Source organism: Rattus rattus, chromosome 4 (assembly GCF_011064425.1).
Source record: "Rattus rattus isolate New Zealand chromosome 4, Rrattus_CSIRO_v1, whole genome shotgun sequence".
In the NCBI taxonomy this organism is placed as follows: Eukaryota; Metazoa; Chordata; class Mammalia; order Rodentia; family Muridae; genus Rattus; species Rattus rattus.
The window spans coordinates 159,753,691-159,774,423 of record NC_046157.1 but is presented as its reverse complement, the minus strand read 5'-3'; the positions used below and the strand labels follow the sequence as shown (position 1 = coordinate 159,774,423).

Here is a 20,733-nt window from a genome sequence, read left to right as displayed (position 1 = left end):
CTGTGATGTGGAGGTGTAAACCAAATAAACCCTTTCCTCCCCAACTTGCTTTTAGTAATGGCGTGTCATCACAGCAACCGAAACCCCAGCCAGGAAAACGAGGCTCTGATCAAGACGTTCAAAGTCCGTCCAGAGCCAGCTCTTCCAATTTGAGCTCATACCACACTGTACAGGGTTATTACCCATGGTTCCCACTGACTTCAACCCCAAGCAGCCCTTCTGGTGGACCCCTTATTGGGAATATTGACACCACAGACATTGGCAGATGATTGGGGCATTATTTTACTTATAGGAGAACAGCTGACAAATGTCTGTCACCTCATATGTCCTAGGGAGTGGCATCATCATCTCTCCAATTCCTACAGACTGGGCCTCCTGTATATACCCGCCTTTCCTTCTGCACGGCCCCATGGATCCAGAAGAAAGCACAGTGGTCACAGCAAGGTTAATGACTGCTGGGGCCATGCAGAGGGAAAGGAGTATTCATCAAGGACAAAGATTTTCCCACTAAAAGATGGCAAAGGCCCAAACCAAAACAGGAAGCTTCAAGCCTGCCTTGGTGGGTGGTGGGATTGTCTGAGGCTGAGGGATGCCGGAAAGGGACAAGAACAAAGTGTTCTCTGCTTGGCAAGTCGTCGGTGATAGCATGGGCCCTTCAGCTCCTCTGCACGGCACGCCCCGGACCTCTAGGGGCCAGAAGCTCAGTTAGGTAGACTGATAAACACCAGCCCTCAGAGGAACTGAAAGTTAACTCTGACGCCTCCTGCTACCGGGAGGAACTGAGCAAGGCACAGTCCAACTTGAGTCCAACAAGGCCAGCAAGCAGCTGCAGTTACACCTGCTGCCTTGACACCCAAACTTCATCCCAGGGAAGGAAGAGACCTTTAAGCAAGAGAACTGAACCTTGGGGGAGGGGAGGTCTAAGGGGAAGGGCAGATTGGGAAGTTGTGACTTTCACAACGGGTGAGAAGGCTTACTCTGCAGTTCATGGTTCAGTGGGTTTATGTGAGTCTTGGGTAAGGTTTCAGGTCAGTCTGCCAAAGCAGGGTCTATGAGAAAATGCAAAGTGTGTCTCGGTCTAGGGTGTGCACTGGGAACCAATCCAGTCAGTGAGATCTAGTTTTTTTGTATTTTATTTGTGAAGTAGAAGGCCCATGTATGTTTACTTTGCTTCTAGGATTAGGCTCTTTATTAAATCTTTACATTAATTATACAGAATAATAAGGTTGTGAGGTTTTTACACACACACACACACACACACACACACACACACACACACATTTTATTCCCTTTACCACCTATTACCCTCTGTTGCCCCCTCACATATCTCTCTCTCTCTCTCTCTCTCTCTCTCTCTCTCTCTCTCTCTCTCTCTGTGTGTGTGTGTGTGTGTGTGTGTGTGTGTAGTTTGAGCTGTTTATGAGAGCACAGATGAGAGACTATTGACAGGAGCATGGGTACCTTACCCGTAGCCACACCACTGAAGAGACTGACTGCCTCCCACAGTATTGTTAACTACCCATCTTAGGGGGTGATGGGACCTCACAAGTCCCTCCCCCTTCCACAACAAGAAGATCTTTTTCTGTATCTAAGGCAGAACAGTCTCGGGGTGAGATGTTAGACAAGGAGGAAATGATGACATTGAAGGGGAGGAGAGCCCAGTCACCTCCAGCATATATCGTCACAGGGTCACAGAAGTTCAAGCTCATCAGAACCTCATTTTTTCCCCCAAAGATGCTAAGAACTTCAAATAATTATGTGGAAAAGTCTCTTAATTTTAAGAACTGTTTTTATTGGCCCATAATTAAAGAAAAACACCGGTCAGATAACCAACAGCTAAGCCTTGATTACCACTTGTGATATCGAGCTCACATATGTAGATTTGGGCAAAGCATCTTGTGAGATTCATTCATGAGTTGTTGAGGACCACACAGAAAAAGACCTGGCTCAGTGAGATCCCATTCAAGCCAGCATGGACTGGGGTCTCCATTCCATCAGCTGTTCAGATCTGAAGTGGGCTTACTGAGACAGGGTTACCAGCCAGCTAGGAGTCACCTCCACCCTTCAAGGTGACAGAAGCACAAGGCAGACCCTGGGTGATCTGAAGTAGTATGCTAGATGTGACCGTGTGAATGAAGTTTATGAGAAAACCAAGCTGGCGTTCTGAGTGGAGGAAGGAAAACGTATGCACAAGGAAGATGGGAGTTTGACAGTAAATGTGGCATTAATAAAGGGCATGGCATGGCCTTCTGGAAGCTCCCATTGGTCAAGCCAAGCTCTTAGGAGAGAGCTGAATGGGAGAGGAAGTGCACTCCACAGCACGGGGTTCCAAAGGACCTTTGAGAAAGGCAGAGTAAGTACATTCTGAGTTAGGAGAGGACATAGACAATGGTGGCCAGAACTCAGAGTTTCACCTGAGGGAACATCAAAGGGAAGTTGCTTGTTCTCTAAACAGCTAAAGGCTTTGCATCTTGTGAGAGGAAGAACCAGCCGTGGGCAGGAATGGTCCTAGGAGGCAGATTTCTTTCTCCTTTAAGGAACACTTTATAGGATGCATAGGTTATTCCCTGAGAGTTCCTGGTGTCTGGTGCTGACCACTGACCTAGCATTCAGCTTACCTAAGAAGAAGTCCACAGAGGGCTGGGCGGAACCTGCACACAGGACCTTTGCTGACCCTCATCGTTTTTTACCCACTTCCTGTTCCCCTTTGCTGTCTGGTCTTGGTTGATAGCTTCCTTCTGGAGCAGGAGTAAGAAATAGGCTATAAAAATATTACTGCTACCAATGTGCCTCGCTGCTCTATTGCAAGGAGAGACTAATCAATAAGTGGAACAGAAGGAGGAGTCTACATCCAGCCTGAGAGGAAGTAGGACATTAGCATATGGGCCGAGGAACCGTGAGTCAGCAGGAAAGGGTGGACTGTTTACTATCCGAGGCTGCTGAGTCACAGGGAAGAAGAGTTGTAGTCCCCATTTTATAGCAAGTGTCAAAATAAAGCACTTGACATAGAAACATGATAAGAGTGTTAGAAAATAAAAAGTACCATTTTCTCCCGATACTTGAGGTTGATGAGTCACAAGATCTAGAATCCACAGGAAAACAACTGATAAGCTAAAATGATTTTTTTTTTGGGTTGTTTTGAAATAGGAGCTTATGTTGCAAACTCCCTATTTAGCTGAAAATGACCCTGATCTTCTGTTTGACCCACCCCTACCTCCCAAATACTGGGATTACAGGTGTGTGCTACCTGCCGATTTTATATGGGGCTGAGAACTGATCACAGGGCTGGCTCCAGTCTAGCAAGCACTGGGCAAGTATCAGCTGAGCTGTAGCCCAGCCTCTGTTTAAAGTTTTCACAAGTCAGGATAGACTTGTGAAATAACAACATAATCTTTAAAAAGAAAAAAAAAGAAAAGAAAAGAAAAAGGACGGACTAGAGACGTGATTTGGTTTATAAATTTTCTCAGTTCAGATCCCCAGAACTACACAGAGAGCAGGGAGGGCATGATGGTGCATGCACGTGACCCCAGCCTTGGTGGCGGGGTGGTGGTGTGTGCATGTGACCCCAGCCTTGGCTGCAGGGTGGTGGTGTTGGCATGTGACTCCACCTTTGGTTCTGGGGACTGGAGACAGGTGGATCCCTGCAGCTCACTGGTCCCATGGCCTAATGGAATTGATGATCTAAAGGTGCAGTGAGAGACACTGTTTTAAAGAATAAAGGAAGAGAATGATCAGGGAAAGGCACTAGATACCGACCTCTGGCTGTAATGTGCACTGTGGCATAATGACACAAATACCTCACAAATATATAACAACAACAATAACACACACACACACACACACACACACACACACACACACACACACGGAAATCTTTAAAAGAAAAAGTAAACTAGCCAAATAAAAATTAGTTTACTAAATATATGTACACTGAGGGGAGAGAAGTCAAAGTCAAGGTTTATCTATGTAGCCTTGGCCATCCTGGAACTCACTCTGTAGACCAGGCTGGCCTCAAACTCAGAGATCCACCTGCCTCTGCCTCCTGAGTGCTGGGATTAAAGGCGTGCACCACCATTACCTGGCAAGAACATATTTTTAATCAGAAAGTTTTTTAGATTTGTTTTTATTTTATGTGTATGGACATTCTATTTGCATAAATGTATGTGCAGCACATGTGTGTGCCTATTGGGTCTCCTGAAATGGGGGCCATAGATGATTGCGAGCCACCATATGGATGCTGGGAATTAAACATGCATCCTCTGAAAGAGCAACAAGTGCTCCTAGATGCTAAGACATCTCTCCGGCCCCAAAAGATTTTTTAAAAAGAAAAATATTAAATCTGAGCGTGGGAGTAACACACCTGTTATCCCAACACTGGAGGCAGAAGCAGAAGGATCAGAGCCAGCCTGAGACGAATGAGACTCTATCTCAGACGAATGAACAAACAACAAGAGATAAATATGCGAATTACAAGAAAAGGAATACAAATGCTGAGAATGTATGAAAAGGGCTTATTGTTGTTTTCAATAAAGGAAATGCAAAAGCAAAACACTGAGGATGCAAATTTTACCCATTGTTTGAGGAAACTTAAAGATACTGATGTCCAGCACTGAGGCAAAGACGACTTGGTAGGAGATAAGAGACCTCGTAAGGGATGCTCACTTGATGTGCTTTTAGGCAAGGTGAATTGACCAAATCTACAGTAAACATGAATATTCCTTCAATGTAGGTCTCTTTCTTACTAGAGAAAGTCTCTCTCTCTCTCTCTCTCTCTCTCTCTCTCTCTCTCTCTCTCTCTCTCTCTCTCTCTGTGTGTGTGTGTGTGTGTGTAGTGTAGTGTAGTGTAGGTCAGAGAACATCCTAGAGATCAAAACTCAGGTGGGAAGGATTGTGTGGAAGGTGCCTTTATCCCCGAGTCATCTGGCCAGACCTCTCCAGAATGAATTTTTAAATGCATATTTGTGTTTCCCTTGGATAGAAGAGAAACCCAAAGCAAAGACAAGAAAACATAAAAGGAAAAAGAAAAAAGAAAAAAAGAAAACACAAAAAGAAGGGTGTATTGTGTGAAGCAACTGTTTATAAGCAGGCCGCTCTCTTTCTAACAATGTCCAATAGCCCTCAGTCTGCCCCTGACCCAGGAGAGTTTCAGAGAACTCTTCTCTCCCAGGAGGCCAGCTGCTATCCTAACTGTAATCAATAACTAATTAATACAATTCTAAGAATCAAAAGATCATCCTGCCACTCAATTTTTGCATTGGAAATTTTAAATATAATACTTGCACACTTTTCTGAAGACGCAGGTGGTAGATGGTGTTTGTTACACTAATTATTACAGAATAAGAATGATCCTTGTAGATATATATATATATATATATATATATACATATATATATATGTGCTTAGTCATCAGGAAGTGGCACCATTTGAAAGGATTAGAAGGGCTAGGAGGTGTGGCCTTGTTGGAGGAAGTGTGTCACTGGGGGTGGGTGGTGGGTTTTGAGGTTTCAAAAGCCCAAGTCAGGCCGAATCTGGCTCTCTTCCCACTACCTGATCCAAATCCAGATGTAGAACTCTCAGTTCCTTTTCCAGCACCATGTCTGCCTGCGTGTCACCGTGCTCCTGCCATGATGATAATGGGCTAGCCCTCTGAAACTGTAAGCAAGGCCCCAGTTAAATGCTTTCTTTTGTAGGAGTTGCTGTGATTGGTCATGGTGTCTCTTCACAGCAATGGAATAGTGACTAAGACAGGGAGCGCCTCTAATCGGAAAACCCCAAATCTGAAATGCTTCACGACTCAAAACTTTTGGAGTAAACCAATAGATACCACACGTGGGGAATTGCACACCTTGTTATTATGTGACAATGTGACAGGTTTCAGAAAATACAGGCATGCTGTAAGAACACAGAAAGTGACCTTCAGGCTAGCTATGTACCATGGTCTACCAAAAAAATATGTGTTTTTACTTGGGTCCAGGCTGTGCAATATTTCATGTATGTGCACATATTCCAACATCCAGGGGGGAAAAGTCCTAAATTCAAACCACCTCTGCTTCCAAGCTGATTCCCAGTTGACAAGGGACATTCAACCTGTAGTGTATGTTCCTAGGCAACAGTTCTCCAAAACCGTTAAAAGGAATCACAGTGCACTTAAAACTAGACAGCTGTTTAGCTGAGCAGACATTATTGAACCATTCCCAAATTAAAATTTTTTAATTTTGTATTTCTCTGATTGTACGTGGTGCTCCATGGAAGCCAGAGGTTGATGTTGGGGTGTCAATGGTTCCTTCATCTTGTTTATATATTTACATATGTGTGTGTGCACATATGTGTACATGTCTTTGTACGTGTGTACATGCATCCCTGTGGAGACTAGAGGTTACCTTAGGTATCCTTCTCAGGAACTCCTTCAAGGTAGGATCCCTCATTAGCCTGGAGGTCATCCGGGAGCAGAGGCTGGGTAAGCCCCAGGGATCCTCTGCTCTCTCTTCCACCCAGTGCTGAGAATTTAGTCATGCTACCAAGCACCACTGTGAGCTTCCCGGGGACCCAGCTCAGGTCCTTGTGCTTGCAAGGTTTCCCAGACCACACTACTACCTGAGCCCCTGTTGCCAAGTTTTTGCAGCTTTCTCCTCTGGGAACCTTCAGAGAACTGCTTTGTGGGCCCACACCATGCTTCACTGCTACTGATATTTTCCCAGGAAGGGAAACTTCTAGGTGAGGGGACTTTACTTGTGTTTGGTATTTTATTACTACTACTGTTGTTGTTGTTGAGGGGACTTTACTTATGTTTGGTATATTATTATTATTATTATTATTATTATTATTATTATTATTATTATTACACCCGTATTCCTGCTTTCTACTTGCCTTAAAGAAAAAAGTGGGGCAGCCCATGTTGACTCACGGAACCGCCCAGATGGTAGTCACAAAGACTACAGCCTGCAGTGGTCCCAGCTGGTGTAAAAGTCTGCCTGGATCCCTCAGTTTGCTTTCTCCATTTCTCCCACATTCATCCCCCCTTGTTCTTCCTGTGTGCTCATTTCCATCTTGAGGTCAAGATGATTCCACCCACTCTTCCTGTATCTTAAGGGAATCTACCGAGCCCTGGGCAGACGCTATGGGGGAGGTGTCCCTCAGGACTGGAGATAGTGAAGGCCAGGCTTATTGGCCGGGCTGTGTTTCCAGACAGAAGATTGGGTGAGAGGTTGGGGACAGGAGATGTCGGTTTCTCCTACTCCCATGTTGGGCATCTGACTTTAAGGAAGCCTTCTCCTACTCCACACAGCCAGGGACGCTCACCTCCTTACGATATGCACTTCCCCTTCCCCACCTCACACAAGCAAAATCTGCCTTTAGCTGCACTCGGCGGGATTAGGGGTGTAGATCAGTGAGTACTCACTCAGGGTATGCAAGGCCTTGGGTTGAATTCTTGGCATCTCAAGAAAAAGAAAGAGGCAGACGCTCTTTTAGATCGCCGCCTGCTAAGAATTTGGACACAGCATTTGGGACCACTTGGATACAGACAACACAGTCCTGGGAACAGGAGCAATCTAGATTTCCGTGTCGCCAGAGCCCAGGATGTGGCATATTTTTATCCTTAATTACATCCCCGAGTGCCCTTCCTTCTAGCTTCTCTCTCGACTTTCTGTAAAACTCAAGTTACTCTGAGAGACAGGAGTGACTGGCAGACAAGTGGGTGGCCCTGGAACCAGCCCAGAGAGGCGCTGCCTCGAGGGGCAGGCAGCCCAGGGCAGCTGTCTGGTTAGCTCGGCTCCAGATGCTCCAGGCCCTAGCGTCATCCCAGGTGGTTCTAGTCTTACCGGCTGCAGAGACGCCCTCAAGGTGCCAACCGGGGCACCTTGGTGAACAGCATATGGACAGGGCTGTAGAAAACTAGAACACAGGGGTTCACTTCCTTTCTTTAGAGGTTTGTTATATGCCTAATCTTTTATGTACGTATCTTTTAATATTTACGTATGTTTAGATGTATGGGCATGTCTGTGGGGGAGTGTGTGTGTGTGTGTGTGTGTGTGTGTGTGTGTGTGTGAGAGAGAGAGAGAGAGAGAGAGAGAGAGAGAGAGAGAGAGAGAGAGAGAGAGACAGAGGACAGCCTGTTGTGTCACATCCCAGGAACTGTTCCCCCTACTTTTTCAGTCAGTGTCTCTCATTGGCTTGGCCTTGCTGATCTGTCTAGGCTGCCTGGCCAGTGAGGCCCAGGGATTCTTCGGTCTCCAATTCCTCAGCACAAAATTACAAGCATTGTACCATCATGACTGAATTTTCCAATATTTCTTGATTGTCTAATGGGTCCTTGCATGTATCCATTATTATTGAGTACCGAATGGGTACCTGGATGTATCCAGCCAATATCTATTGAGTACCTACTGGATGCCTGTATGTATCTAGTGTTTATTGAGTACCTAGTGAGTGTAGGTGGTTTCCCAGCTCTTCAGTACAAGACAAAGTCTCAGTTCGGTCAGATCCATCCTCAGCTCTCAGGATGGAGATGGATAGGATAGCCGAATGGATAGATCATGAACACAGCTGCGTGGGAGGCAGAATAGTGATTTCTCCACCTGGTTGGATAGATGTTCATGTCCCCACCTCAGAGCCTGTGAATAAGCTGTCATCCAGCATGAGTGAGTTAGGGTTGCTCATGTTCTGCCCTGAGATGGGAAAGGACACCAGTTAATCAGAATAATCACAGGGCCATGCTGCTGGCATCGTGAGACGTATTGACCGCCATTATTGGTTTGCAGGACAGAGGAAGAAGCCATTAGCCAAAGATTTCAGGAGGCCCCTAGATACAGAAAAAGATGAGAAAATGGGTCTCCCCACCCCCCTTTGGAAGCCTTCAGAAATGGCAGTGCTCTGCTCATACCTGAGTCCACAGCACAGCCAGCGAGGGCCAGTTTTGGATTTCTGGCCTCCAGAAATACAAGGTGATTGATGTGAATGATTGTACACTACTGAGTTATATCGATTGGCAACTGGCTGTAGCCAGTGGTGAGAGACGTTAGGAAACTAGTACAGGGTAAAATGGAGAGGGGAGTTGGGCAAACATGGTTTTATATGGGGAGGGCTGGAAAAGAGGCTCTGAGGGTGACGGTGGGGTGGTCAGCCCCAGATGGATCTGCGGAGCCATCTCCCTGGTCCTGTTTCTATTAATTTAAACTTAAAGCACTATTCCTTTTCCCTGGATTGCATGCCCTGAGTCCTTGCCTCCTGAGGAGGCTCACTGAATAGAATCAAAGGCAGACCCTAGGTGAAGGCATAGGACCTCCCCTAACCGCTCTATGTCCTCAGGTCTCTCTTAGACATGGCCAGTGGTCCAGGTACCAGCCATGACCCTATCCCCCCACCTCTGTCTTGTTGGTTCTTCCAAGTAGAGGCATTCTGCCCCAGTGAGCAGGTGCCAGCATTTTTTTCCTGGAGACAAGATCTGAGGTCTCCCACTCTGTCTGTGGCCAAGATTAGAAACCAGTCAGGACCCCCTGGCAACTCAGTCTTGGTTCAACTTCCTCCTTGGGCATTCCAGCTGCCTTTCTCCAAACTCCAGAGACTTTGGTGTCTTCTAAGTCTCTCCACTGTCTTGCTCTTTTCTGTCTGGTGTCCCCAGCCCTGTTCCAAATAGGCTGAGGTAGCTGCCTGGGTCACCCTGTGCTGGAATGGCAGTTAACCAGCCTCTGGACTTCTGGTGTATTTGCTCCATCATGTAAAGCCAATTGTAGTGATACCTTGAGCTCTGTGCTTTATGCAGCCACCTCTGTCCGTCCTCAAAACTCCGTGAGAAAGCAAGGCAGATCCTGTGTGCTAGGATCCTAAGACCTAGCTAAAAGCCTTCTCTGAAAAACGTGGCTGCAGGAGGAACCACCTGGGCAGGACCCAGCAGCCTTGAGCAATGAGACCATGAGGACTCAGGAGGGAGAGCCCACAGGAAGGAAAGGTGAAAGAGCTGCTGGTAACAGGGTCAGTGGAGAGTGACTAGGTACTGAGGCAAACTCGTCATAGTTGGTATCTCAATACTGAAATGCAGGCCTCCCGTGAGGTAGTTACCGCAGGAGTGAGTCACTGGGGAGAGGAGCCTTCTCAGGGTAGGGAACAACTTGATCATGGGGAGGAAAGCATGTGCCAGAAGGCAATGATCCCAGAGAGCATTGTGGAGACAACTGCAGCAGGGCAAAGTGAATCCTGCCGTCCACTGGGACCTGCAGCTCTTCTGTCTTCACAAACAGACTGAATCCACCGATAGCCATTGGGTTCTTGCTGTGGAGCGGGAAGAGTTTCTCAAAAGTAATAAGGACCACGGCATGTGTGTGTGTGTGTGTGTGTGTGTGTGTGTGTGTGTGTGTGTGTGTATGTTTGTGTGTGTGCAGGCATGTATGTAGAGGCCACAGGTGAATGTGGGGTGACTTCTTCAGTTATTCTCCATTTAATACATTTCTAATTTCAATTTCGTGCGTATGGGTGTTTTACCTACATATGTCTATGTGCTTTGTGAGCCTGTTGCTTACCAAGGCCAGGAGAGGGGATTAGATCCCTTGCACTTAGAGATACAGATGGCTGTGAGCCACCACGTGGGTGCTGGAAATCAAACCCCGGTCACCAGGACGAGTAGCTAGTGCTCCTAACTGATGAATCGTCCATCTTTCCAGCCCTTTGAGACAGAGTCTCACTGAACCAAGAGCTTATCAACTAGGCTTGACTGGCTGGCCAGGGAACTCCCGGGATCCATTGATTCCTGCCCCTCCCAGTCCCTGCTGGGATTACAGGCATGTGTAGCTGTGTGCTTCTTCTTTTATGGACTCTGATCCTACGTTTGTGTGGCCAGTACTTTACCTGGGAGCCACCTCCCAGGGCCACGGCTGGAGGGAATAGTATTTCCTCAGAGCAAAGACTCATCTGTTCAATGCAACTCTGAGTGGCGCCTGCTCTGAAGGGCAAACCTGAGATGAGAAACTAAATCATCCCACAGAGAACCAGAAATCGAGACGTCTTCCCAGGGCACAGAGGTTACTAGCATGCTGATTGATTTTTGTACTTCTTTGGATTTGAGTGAGAGAAATAGGATATTGAGGCCACAGACAAGTCGTTGGGAATGTCTGGGTGGCACAGAACTGACCCTGGTAGCATGCACTGGCCTGGACTAAGGAGAGAGGTGTAATAGAGGTTGCAGAATATGGCCTGTGGACTCGTGCAGTGAAACTTGGTGCTCGATATGAAGTGTACACTTTTCTGAGATTTCCCCCCTAGAGTAGACCAAACCTTGTAGGTCAGGCCACTTTCTGCTACAGGTAACAGAAATCCTATATCTAAACACAGTGGAATCATCTCACTGACAGGAAGCCCATGGGCTGGCCAGCTCCTAGGTTAGTGCTGTGCAGCTAATCCAATCGCTCATTTCATCTTTCTGCTCTGCCATCTGCATGACCTCATTCTCCAGTAACCTTTTCTCACGGCCACAAAGCAGCAGCAGCAACTCCAGTTACCTTATCCTAGTTGGCAGGGTGGGAGCCATTCTGTCTTGTGCCTGTTTCTAAGAAAGACTTTTATTAGACACCCCACGGAGTCCCTCCCCTCTGCAACTGAGTACTTGTTGCCTGGTCTTAGCCCATCAATGCTCAGTGTCAGCTCTGTGCTCTGTGGGAGAAGAAAACAAAAAAACGAAGCAGACCATAGCATTCTGGGACATGGAGAATTATGGGAAAGGGAGATGGCTGGGGGTGCGTTAGAGATGAGGAGAAAAGGATAGTCATTTAGAAGCAGAGACTACAGATAGTAAATACTCCCTGCCCCCAGACACCTGGGAATGGATTAGATTTCCCTCAGGCACACAGGAGAAGGGGAAGTGAGGGGTGTCTGTCTGTCTGCCTGCCTGTCTGTTTCTGAGAGTAAGAGTGCTCGAGAAGGCAAACGAGGGAGAGATTTAAAGAAAATAAAGCAGATAAACTGGCTTTAAAAAAAAGAAAATAAAAAAAAAATCAATCAAGAAAAACCTTTGCCTCAAGGAAAGACCTGAGTTGTAAAGTGAGCAAGGTCAGCAGCACCCAGACGTTTGCCACAGGAGGAAAAGGACACAGGGAGCAGACAGCAATGTCCTTCTCTCTACTAGAACTGGCATGAGCTGGCCTTGGGTTGGTGCTTGGGACTCAGTCATACTACATTTTCAAAGGCTACAGAGCTACACCTCTGGGGGATGCTGAAGGAAAACTTGGCCCCCAGAATTTCCCTTTTAAATATGAACCCAGCTGAGACAGTCAGAGGCTTAGAAAATAGTTCTATGTTAAAAAAAAAAATTAAAACAAAATTAAAACGCAGGACCCCAGAATATGGCTGCCGTGACACAAAGGGGTCTCCTTGTCCTCACGTGGCCATGCTAGCCCCCGAGCCTGCTCTGCCCTCTTCCTTGTGCAACCTCAGGAAGTGTGTGTTTGAGCCACATCCTTTGCCCAGAGGCTCAGACGGAATCTTTATTTCACTTGGTGACCACTCAGAACAATAACAGCTGCCACCCGCTTCCTGAACTTCATAACGACGACTCAACCGTTCACCCTCCCCGACGCTTGTGACAGGCCAGCTCTTAGAACGTGGTTTTGTTCCTTCTCCAGATGCGTGCTGCCCAGAGCAATGTGACAGACATCGCCAGGCACCAGGAACTTGAGTCACGCGTCTGATCTACATAGATCACGGCAGGCGTCTGGCTAGCGGGGTTTTCCTTCTGTCTGAAAGAGTAACCTCGGCGTCTGTAGGAAAGATCATTTCAAAGTCCCACTTCTCAACATGCATGAAAACCCACGGTACCCCAGTTTTCGCCATCCTTATCCCCAACACTGCCAGCTCAGCCGAGGCAGGAAGTTCGTTTCGTAGAGATATTTGTGTGACGGAATCGTGAGCCGGGCTATTTTTTCTTCATAGGAATTATCAGGCAGCAAGTGACGTCCAGAGACCCCTGTTCCCTTCAGTGGTGGGCCTGGTTAGGGTATCATGTCTAAAGGCTGCTCAGAGATCTGCAGCCTCCTTAGACACAAAGCAGTTGTCTGTTAACACTTCCTGTCCTGCCTTAGTCCCTCCCTTTTTTCCCAGGGAGGAGAGCTTCTCCAAAAGGCAGCAACTGGGCGAACAGCTCACTCTGAAGTCAGCAGCCCAAGATGGACGCCATTTCCCTGCGGGAAGAGTCACTTCCTGTGTAGTCTCAGGAAAGACCCAGGTATTCACACGAACCCCGTGTCTAGGCATGAGAACCTGGGGCCCGACGGGCTGAGCATGCTGCCTGCCTCTGGCTTCACACAGTACCCAGAGGATGTCCACATGAACTTTAATTCAGAAGCTTCTCTGTGTCTGAGGATCTGCTTTAGAACCGTTTCACGGCGTCTGCGGTCGCTGCGGATCCTTGCTTCCGTGCACAGAGCAGAGCCTTGGATAGACATCCTCCACAGCCCTGACAGAAGACTTCCATCTTCACTCACCCTCTATCACCATCGGCTATGCAGCTTCTGCCCTGCACTCATCTCTCTTCCTTTGTAGAAACTGTACCCACCACGTCCACAGCCTTCCTCTTTCTTGACTGCTCCTTCCTTCATCATCCTTCCCTCGATCTCACTATTCCTTTTCTTTGTATCTTCCTGTTTCCTCCCAGTATACTGTTCTCAGCATCTCTTTCCCTCCCATTTTCTCCCATTCTTTTCTCGCCTTGCAGACTGAGGAAGTACATGTGGCTGTCTCCCTTCTTACCACGAATCGGACATGGACGTCTCCTTACTAAGAACAAGGGCAGTAAAGGTAGCAACAGCCTCCATGTAGACTCCCCCCACCCTTCATCCATGAACAGAATTGGGACCACAGCAGGGGAAATGTAATGTTCTATCTTCCTGTTTGGTCTCCTCGAAGTCCCTGAACAAAGCCACGTGGCTGCAAAATCCTGAATGCATGGGACAGGCAGCCAAGTGATATTCATGATCAAATACCAACCAAATAGGTCAAAGAGACCACTGCCCTGCCTCCCATCCATGACATGTCATGGGTCCCACCTAGCCCAAGTGTTTCAGCACCCATTCATGCCTAGAAACATATTCTAAGCCCCAAGAAAGGAGACTTAGCTTGGAAGCAGGGTTGTGAGCTCTAGTATCTACAGGTGCCAAACATTTACGCGTTAAACAAGAGAATCAATGAAGCTCTACCACTAGCCTTCCCATTTCTGACTTTGTAGGTCTATAAATGATGGGTCAGAGCTGAGTCAGCCAGTGGACCCTCTGGATCATGAGATACAGACTGACCTTAGGAAAGAATGAGGGTGGAATGGATGTTTTGACAAGGATCTCCCATGAGGTGAAGGCTCTTGGTGTGCCAGCATGCAATGCCTCAGCCTAGCTCCTGCTGCTGCTGACACTAAGCAGGCTCAGGTATAAGGACTGAGTTTTACAGAAACTGTGGCTAAGCTCAGGAAAGAATGCAGGTTTTGCTTCAACATGAAAAGAGGAACTGGAGTTAAAATAAGCAGAGACCAGTACCAACACTTCCTGAAGGGCATTTCTGACTTGGCTTCACTGGGTCTGAGCTTTGATTTGCTCCTCAGTAGTCCCATGGCATCGTTTGGTTTAGCGTGTATGCTGTGTGCTCTCTACAAGTGCATGCGTGTATGTGTGCACGTGCATGTGCATGTGTGCTGATCTCAAACTCACTATGCAGCTAAGGACTTTTGATCCCCTTACTTCTCCCCCACATGCTAAGATTACAGGTATGTGCTACTATGCTAGGCGTTAAGCAGTACTAGGGAACTGAACCATGGTCTGCACAGGCTGGACAGGCTCTACCAATTGAACAACATCTCCAGTCACTTGTGAATGTGTGGTGTTTTGCTGTTGTTTGCTTGTTTGTTTGTTTATAGGACAAGACATCTTTATAGGTAAGGGCTTCCCCAGACCACTTAGGTCCATGGCTTTCTGTCCCTTAGCTGGTATAGGTGACCAAGAAGGTCCTGGGTCAAGTGCAAGACTGGAAACAATTATGTCTAGCAAGGCAATAACTTCTGTAAAAACTGCCTGCTCACTTCTCTGGCTGAGGTGGGTATAGGAGGCAATGCTCTGCCTCCATCCAGGTACCTGCTTCCTAATAGCCAAGCAACAGAGAGCTCGGTAGCCTGTGAGTGGGTCAGGCAAAGAAAGCTAATTGGTATCTGAGCCAATCGGATTCCCTCTGGTGACCTAAGAAGGGCAGTGCTATCAGCAGGGAGGAGCAACCCACAGAGAAGAGCTGACCCACTGAGGTAGAACCCAGCCAGGGTTCCAGATGCTCTGGTCCCAAGCCCTGGGTTTCTCTAGTGTCCTCCAGGCCACCAAGGACAGTAGACCCTTGCAAAAACCAGCCAGAGGGACCCCTAAAGCACACTGAAGCTCCTAGTCCCACTGAAAGACTGTGGTCATTTATGGGGTCACAGGAAGCCACGGAAGCAAGAGTGACGAGAACACGGGCACAGACTCCAGACAGGCGGAGTGACGGGTTTACAAGCTGTGGGCACAAACCCTCAACAAGAAGCCACAGAGTCACCTCTTTCCCAGTCATACTTAAAGTTTTCATCACTTTGAAGGAACAGAAGAAACCACAAAAGGGGGAGAAAGATCAAAGACGCCGACTCACTTTTAACTTAAGAGAGTTGACTCCTAGCGGGAAGCCACCTGCCAAGGACGCCATGCCACCAGGCAAAGTTCACACAGTCCTAGGTTTTGGATAAAAAAGTAGAGACCACGAAGGCCCACTGCGTGCCTAAGAGACCTCCCCTGAGCCAGCCATGTCCTCAGAAGCTTGTGGAGTTCACGTCTCAGAAAGTATTCAGATGACGAACATCGGCCAACCTTAAAAAGAGCATTTGCTTGCACGTACTCAGATCTGTTCTGGTGATTTCCACAGATGGCTGGGCTTGGACAGGGACTCCCTGACCCACAGACTACCCCTTCCAGCCAACCCTCCTTCCACTCTGGTGCTCATGCACACATGAGAGAGAAAGAGAAGCGCGAACTGTGCTCTCCCTGACCACCATGCCGTGCGGTAGAGCTGTTACGCCAGCCCACACTGGTCCACACCGGCCCTCCCATGCAGCTCAGTGTGAGCAGACTCTCCCTAGAAGGAAATTTTGCCACATCTGGATGGAACTGGTCCCCATCCAAGTCCCACTCTCTGGAAGAAGCGGCTGGTGGAATACTGAGGTGACTTCCTTTGAATTCCATCATGAGTTGCTGCCTTGCGAGGCTTACCCTCTGTTCATAACTTCTCCCTCTTCCATGTTTCTGGGGGCTTTTGCCTGGGGACTGCCTTTCGTCAAGGTAGCTGCCAGTCTACCTCTTTGACCTAGACAAATCATCGTTCCCGTCACCAACGTGCCTCGCCTCTCCCTTCCCACTCCTTTCTTTTCAGCAAAACCCTGGAGACTCTGCTCCTTGTTGTTCTGAGGACAGGATGCCTAGATGCTTGCCCTCCCTTACTGCACTGTTCACACAGAGGTGTCCCACATGCGGCTGTGGCTCTTACTATGGTCGCTGTGAACTTAGTGACGCACAGCCTCCTCCTCTACAGAGGACACCAAGGTTGTCACCTCCTTTCTGCAAACACCCACACTTTCCTAACAAAGCCGGGCAAAAACTAACTTCCTTGCCTTCCACATCACTAAGCTGTCATACACCATGTCAGACAGACCAGGCCCCTGTGTTTGTTACAAACTCTGCAAAGGTGGTCCTCCCAGGCTCTGGCACTGCTGATTTTTTTTTTTTAAAGATTTATTTATTTTATGTATGTGAGTACACGGTAGCTGTCCTCAGACACACCAGAAGAGGGCATCGGATCCCATTACAGATGGTTGTGAGCCACCATGTGGTTGCTGGGATTTGAACTCAGGACCTCCGACCTCAGGAAGAGCAGTCAGTGCTCTTAACCACTGAGCCATCTCTCCAGCCCCCACTGCTGATTTTTTATTTGTTTGTTTGTTTCCCTTTTAAAGTCTAGCTGTGGATAGCAGATGGTTCAGTGGGTAAAGGCACTTGCCACTCAAGCCTCAGGATTTGAGTTCAATCCCCAGAACACGCATGGCAGAAAGACAGAACTAGTTCTTACAAGTTGTCCTTTGACCTCTACACATGCACTGTGGCATAACCCATAAATCAATCAACCAACCAACCAACCAATCAATACGTTTATCTATGGCTTTGTATATTTTGTCTTTTTACAGTGAATTTAGATGCCATGACAAATGCAGAGGGCAGAAGGGAGCTACAGAAATCTAAAGGCATTAACTCATCCGTCTTTCTTGCAAGTTCACCGCCCTCTGCTGCTTCCTGGACCACGGACACTGACTGGCTCATCTGTGGTAGCCAAACAAAATAATGGATCAAGGCATAGACACTGGCTTGGTTTTCCTTCACCGCTATGTCCTTTTCTCAGCCATGGCCACCAACAATCCTTGGTATGCGTGACTATCATCTTATGACGGTCATCTATGAAGAGTCAGTTATTCACTCAGTTCCCTAGACACACAGCTTTGGAGGAAGCTAAGCTCTATCAGGTCCTCACATTGAGAATACTCGGGCCACCTGTTTCTCCTTTCTCTTTTTCATTTTTCTCTCAGAGAAAGCACGAGTCAGGTCGGGACTTACCTGAACAGTGAATTTATCGTCCTCATTGGGCAGAATCCTGTACGTGTAAACGCAATTCCGGAACCTGAAATAATAGATCAAAGATGGCATTAGAAACCACGCAGGAGAACAGAGAGCCAGAGAGAACAGGGCTGTCTGACACAGCTTGCGAAGTCTGCGTGCAAAGCCTGTAAATGCTGGGGTTGATGGCGTTCCAAGGCTGAGCTGAACCTGATGTCTCACAGTCCTGCGTACGGCACTGCTTTCCCGCCCGCCCTCAGCACACCAAGAGTGGCCATGGACGTATCATTTATGTCACTGCTAGATAGCTATGTGGTCTGATTGGAATGTTCCATCATCTAGAGAGGCTTCCTCGACCTCTCAGATGCTACACTGTCAAAGAGAATGGAGCAAGAGACATGTGCAAAGACCCAAAACTCCCAGGAGCTCAGCAAGATCCATATCATGATGACCAGCTCTTAGCTACAACTGCAGAGGGAGCAAGCACATGGGCCAAGGTGAGACTACCAGTACCTACCTACTGCTGAGACCTCATTCCCCCTACTTGGCTCCTCCCCCTGGACTCCTTGCTTGATGGCTTCCTTCTTCCTACAATGAGCCCTATCCCTCCAGACACTGAGATTTGTACCGGGTTGGAGAGCTGGCTCTTTTTGTAGAGGAAGTGCCAACTAGCCCAGAGCTCCTTCTCTTTCTAGAAGTGCTATGTTCTTGGTTTAGGAAACCTAGGCCCCTTCTTACAATCTCTGAAAGGAAGAACTTATTAAAACTGAGGATCCTCTGGGAAGGGGCCACAGGTGACCAGTCTCCAGCCATCTAGTATCTGGTAGCATGGTGGCCATGGGGGCGCTGGTGGTGACCTCAGGAGTCCATTGGCCCCACAGCTAAGCATGGCAGGCTGTGAGCAGTTTTGGGAAACATTACCATCACCATCATCACTGAAATCCTGCTAGAATGGCCTCTTACCCATTTTCCTTCATTTGAGGTTCTTATGAACAATGAAAGTCAGGTACCCATATTGACAAAATATGGGTCGGGGGAGGGATAGAACCTATCAACAACACAATGCTTCCAATCTAGAAACAAGAGTTAGGGAGGCTGGAGGGAAGTGTCAGTAGTTAAGAGCACTTGATACTCTTCCAAGAGGACCTGCGTTCAGTTCCCAGTACCCACATGGAGGCCTGCACCCAACTTTAATTCTAGTTCCAAAGGATCCAGCAGCCTCTTCTAGTCTCCACAAACACTACATGCACATAATACACATAAATACATGCAGGAAATACACTCAAAATATAAAAATAAACCTCACAAAAACTCTTAAACCCTTCCACATGCCACACAGCACTACGATTTCATGTATGTTATTATTTAACTCAGTTTAAACATTTTATATTGAGGCCTGGGTGCACGGCTCGATTGGTAGCATTTGCTTAACATTCATGAAGCCCTAAGCTCAGTTCCCATCATAAACCAGGCATGGTGACACACACCTGTAATCCCAGCACTCAGGAGGTGGAAGCAAGAGGATCAGAAGTTCAAAGTTATCCTCAGCTATATAGGGAGCTGGAGGCCAGCCTGGGTTATGTGAGACTATCTCAAAAAGCAAAAACCAAAAAGAGTATATGTTGAAAAAAAGCCACACGCAGAAGAAATGAAATAAAAAAAAATTCCTCCATCCCATGAATTCCTTAGACTTATTCTTATTTGTAAAATATTTAAAAATTCATGCATACAAGATTATATATACATATATATTTAATTTTTAAATATATAAAATTATATTGTTTAACTATTCTAAAGTTTGCTTTCTTCATAAATTATCATCAAGGTCTTCCACATTGTGGTGGTTTCAATGAGAATGGCCCCACAGGCTTATAGGTTTGAACACTTGGTCCCCAGTTGGTAAAACTGTTTGGGAAGGATTAGGAGGTATAGCGTTGTTGGTGAGGTGTATTACTGGGCGTAGACTTTGACATTTCAAAAGGATCAGGATGCAAGTTCTCAGCTACCTGCCTGCTTCCATGTTCCCTGCCCTGATAATCATGGACTCTAACCCTCAGAATGATCATGGACTGTGAATCCTAAGACAGCCTTTCTTTTATAAGTTGTCTTGGTCATGGTGCCTCTTCATAGCAATAGGGAAGTAACCAAGACTCATGACAGAGATGGTTTGTTGATATCCTCAGCATTTTATCACACACATGTACTATCATGCCCTTGACCAGGGGGGACCTGGTGGTAGTAGTTATTTGGAATGTTTTGCCTGTATAAGATGTTGCAGTATACAAACATCCATGTGTACATGGCTACATCTGTGTGTGCATACATAGCTACATCCGTGTGTATATACATGATTACATTCATGCATCTATGGCTGCCTCCCTGTGTACCCACATGACTACATCATGTGTATATGCATGGTTAAATCCATGCATACATGACTACATCTGTGTGTACATACATGGCTACATATGTGTATATATACATGGCTACATCCATGTACATACATAGTTACATCCATCCATACATGGCTACATCTCTGTTTATATATGTGGCTACATCTGTGTGTACATACATAACTACGTCCATGCATACATACATGGTTACATCCATGCATCTATAGCTACATCCGTGTGTACATACATGGCTGAAGTCTTTGCTTTAGTTTCCTCATTGTAAAAGGGAGATGATAACAATGCCATATCTACTAGTTGCTGGGAAGACTAAATGCATCCATGTATTGAAAGCCTTTGGAACAGTGCTTGGCTTACACTGGACACCACATGTCAGGGTTTCCTAGTTACTGTGGATAAACAACTAACTAGACAGAGTCAACCAGACAAAAGACATAGGCATTTTACAAACATGCATGCGTGGACACACACACTTTTATGTAGCCTAGGTCAGCTTCTAACTCAAGATAATCGGGGCTGGGGATTTAGCTCAGTGGTAGAGCGCTTGCCTAGGAAGCGCAAGGCCCTGGGTTCGGTCCCCCAGCTCTGAAAAAAAGAAACAAAAAAAAAAAAAAAAAAAAAGATAATCCCCCTGCCTCAGCCTCCTAGTGCTAGGATGTCAGGTGTGAGCCACCATGTCTTGC

General features: G+C 47.0%; 1 protein-coding gene across 1 annotated transcript in view; it reads right to left on the bottom strand.

Moving 5' to 3' along the window:
- Positions 1–20,733, bottom strand: part of Inpp5d (inositol polyphosphate-5-phosphatase D) — a 104,463-nt gene that overhangs the window by 70,907 nt on the left and 12,823 nt on the right. The window contains exon 2 of the mRNA XM_032901566.1: positions 17,640–17,703. Within this exon, the coding sequence (XP_032757457.1) occupies positions 17,640–17,703 (64 nt within the window). The remainder of the gene's footprint in view (positions 1–17,639; positions 17,704–20,733) is intronic.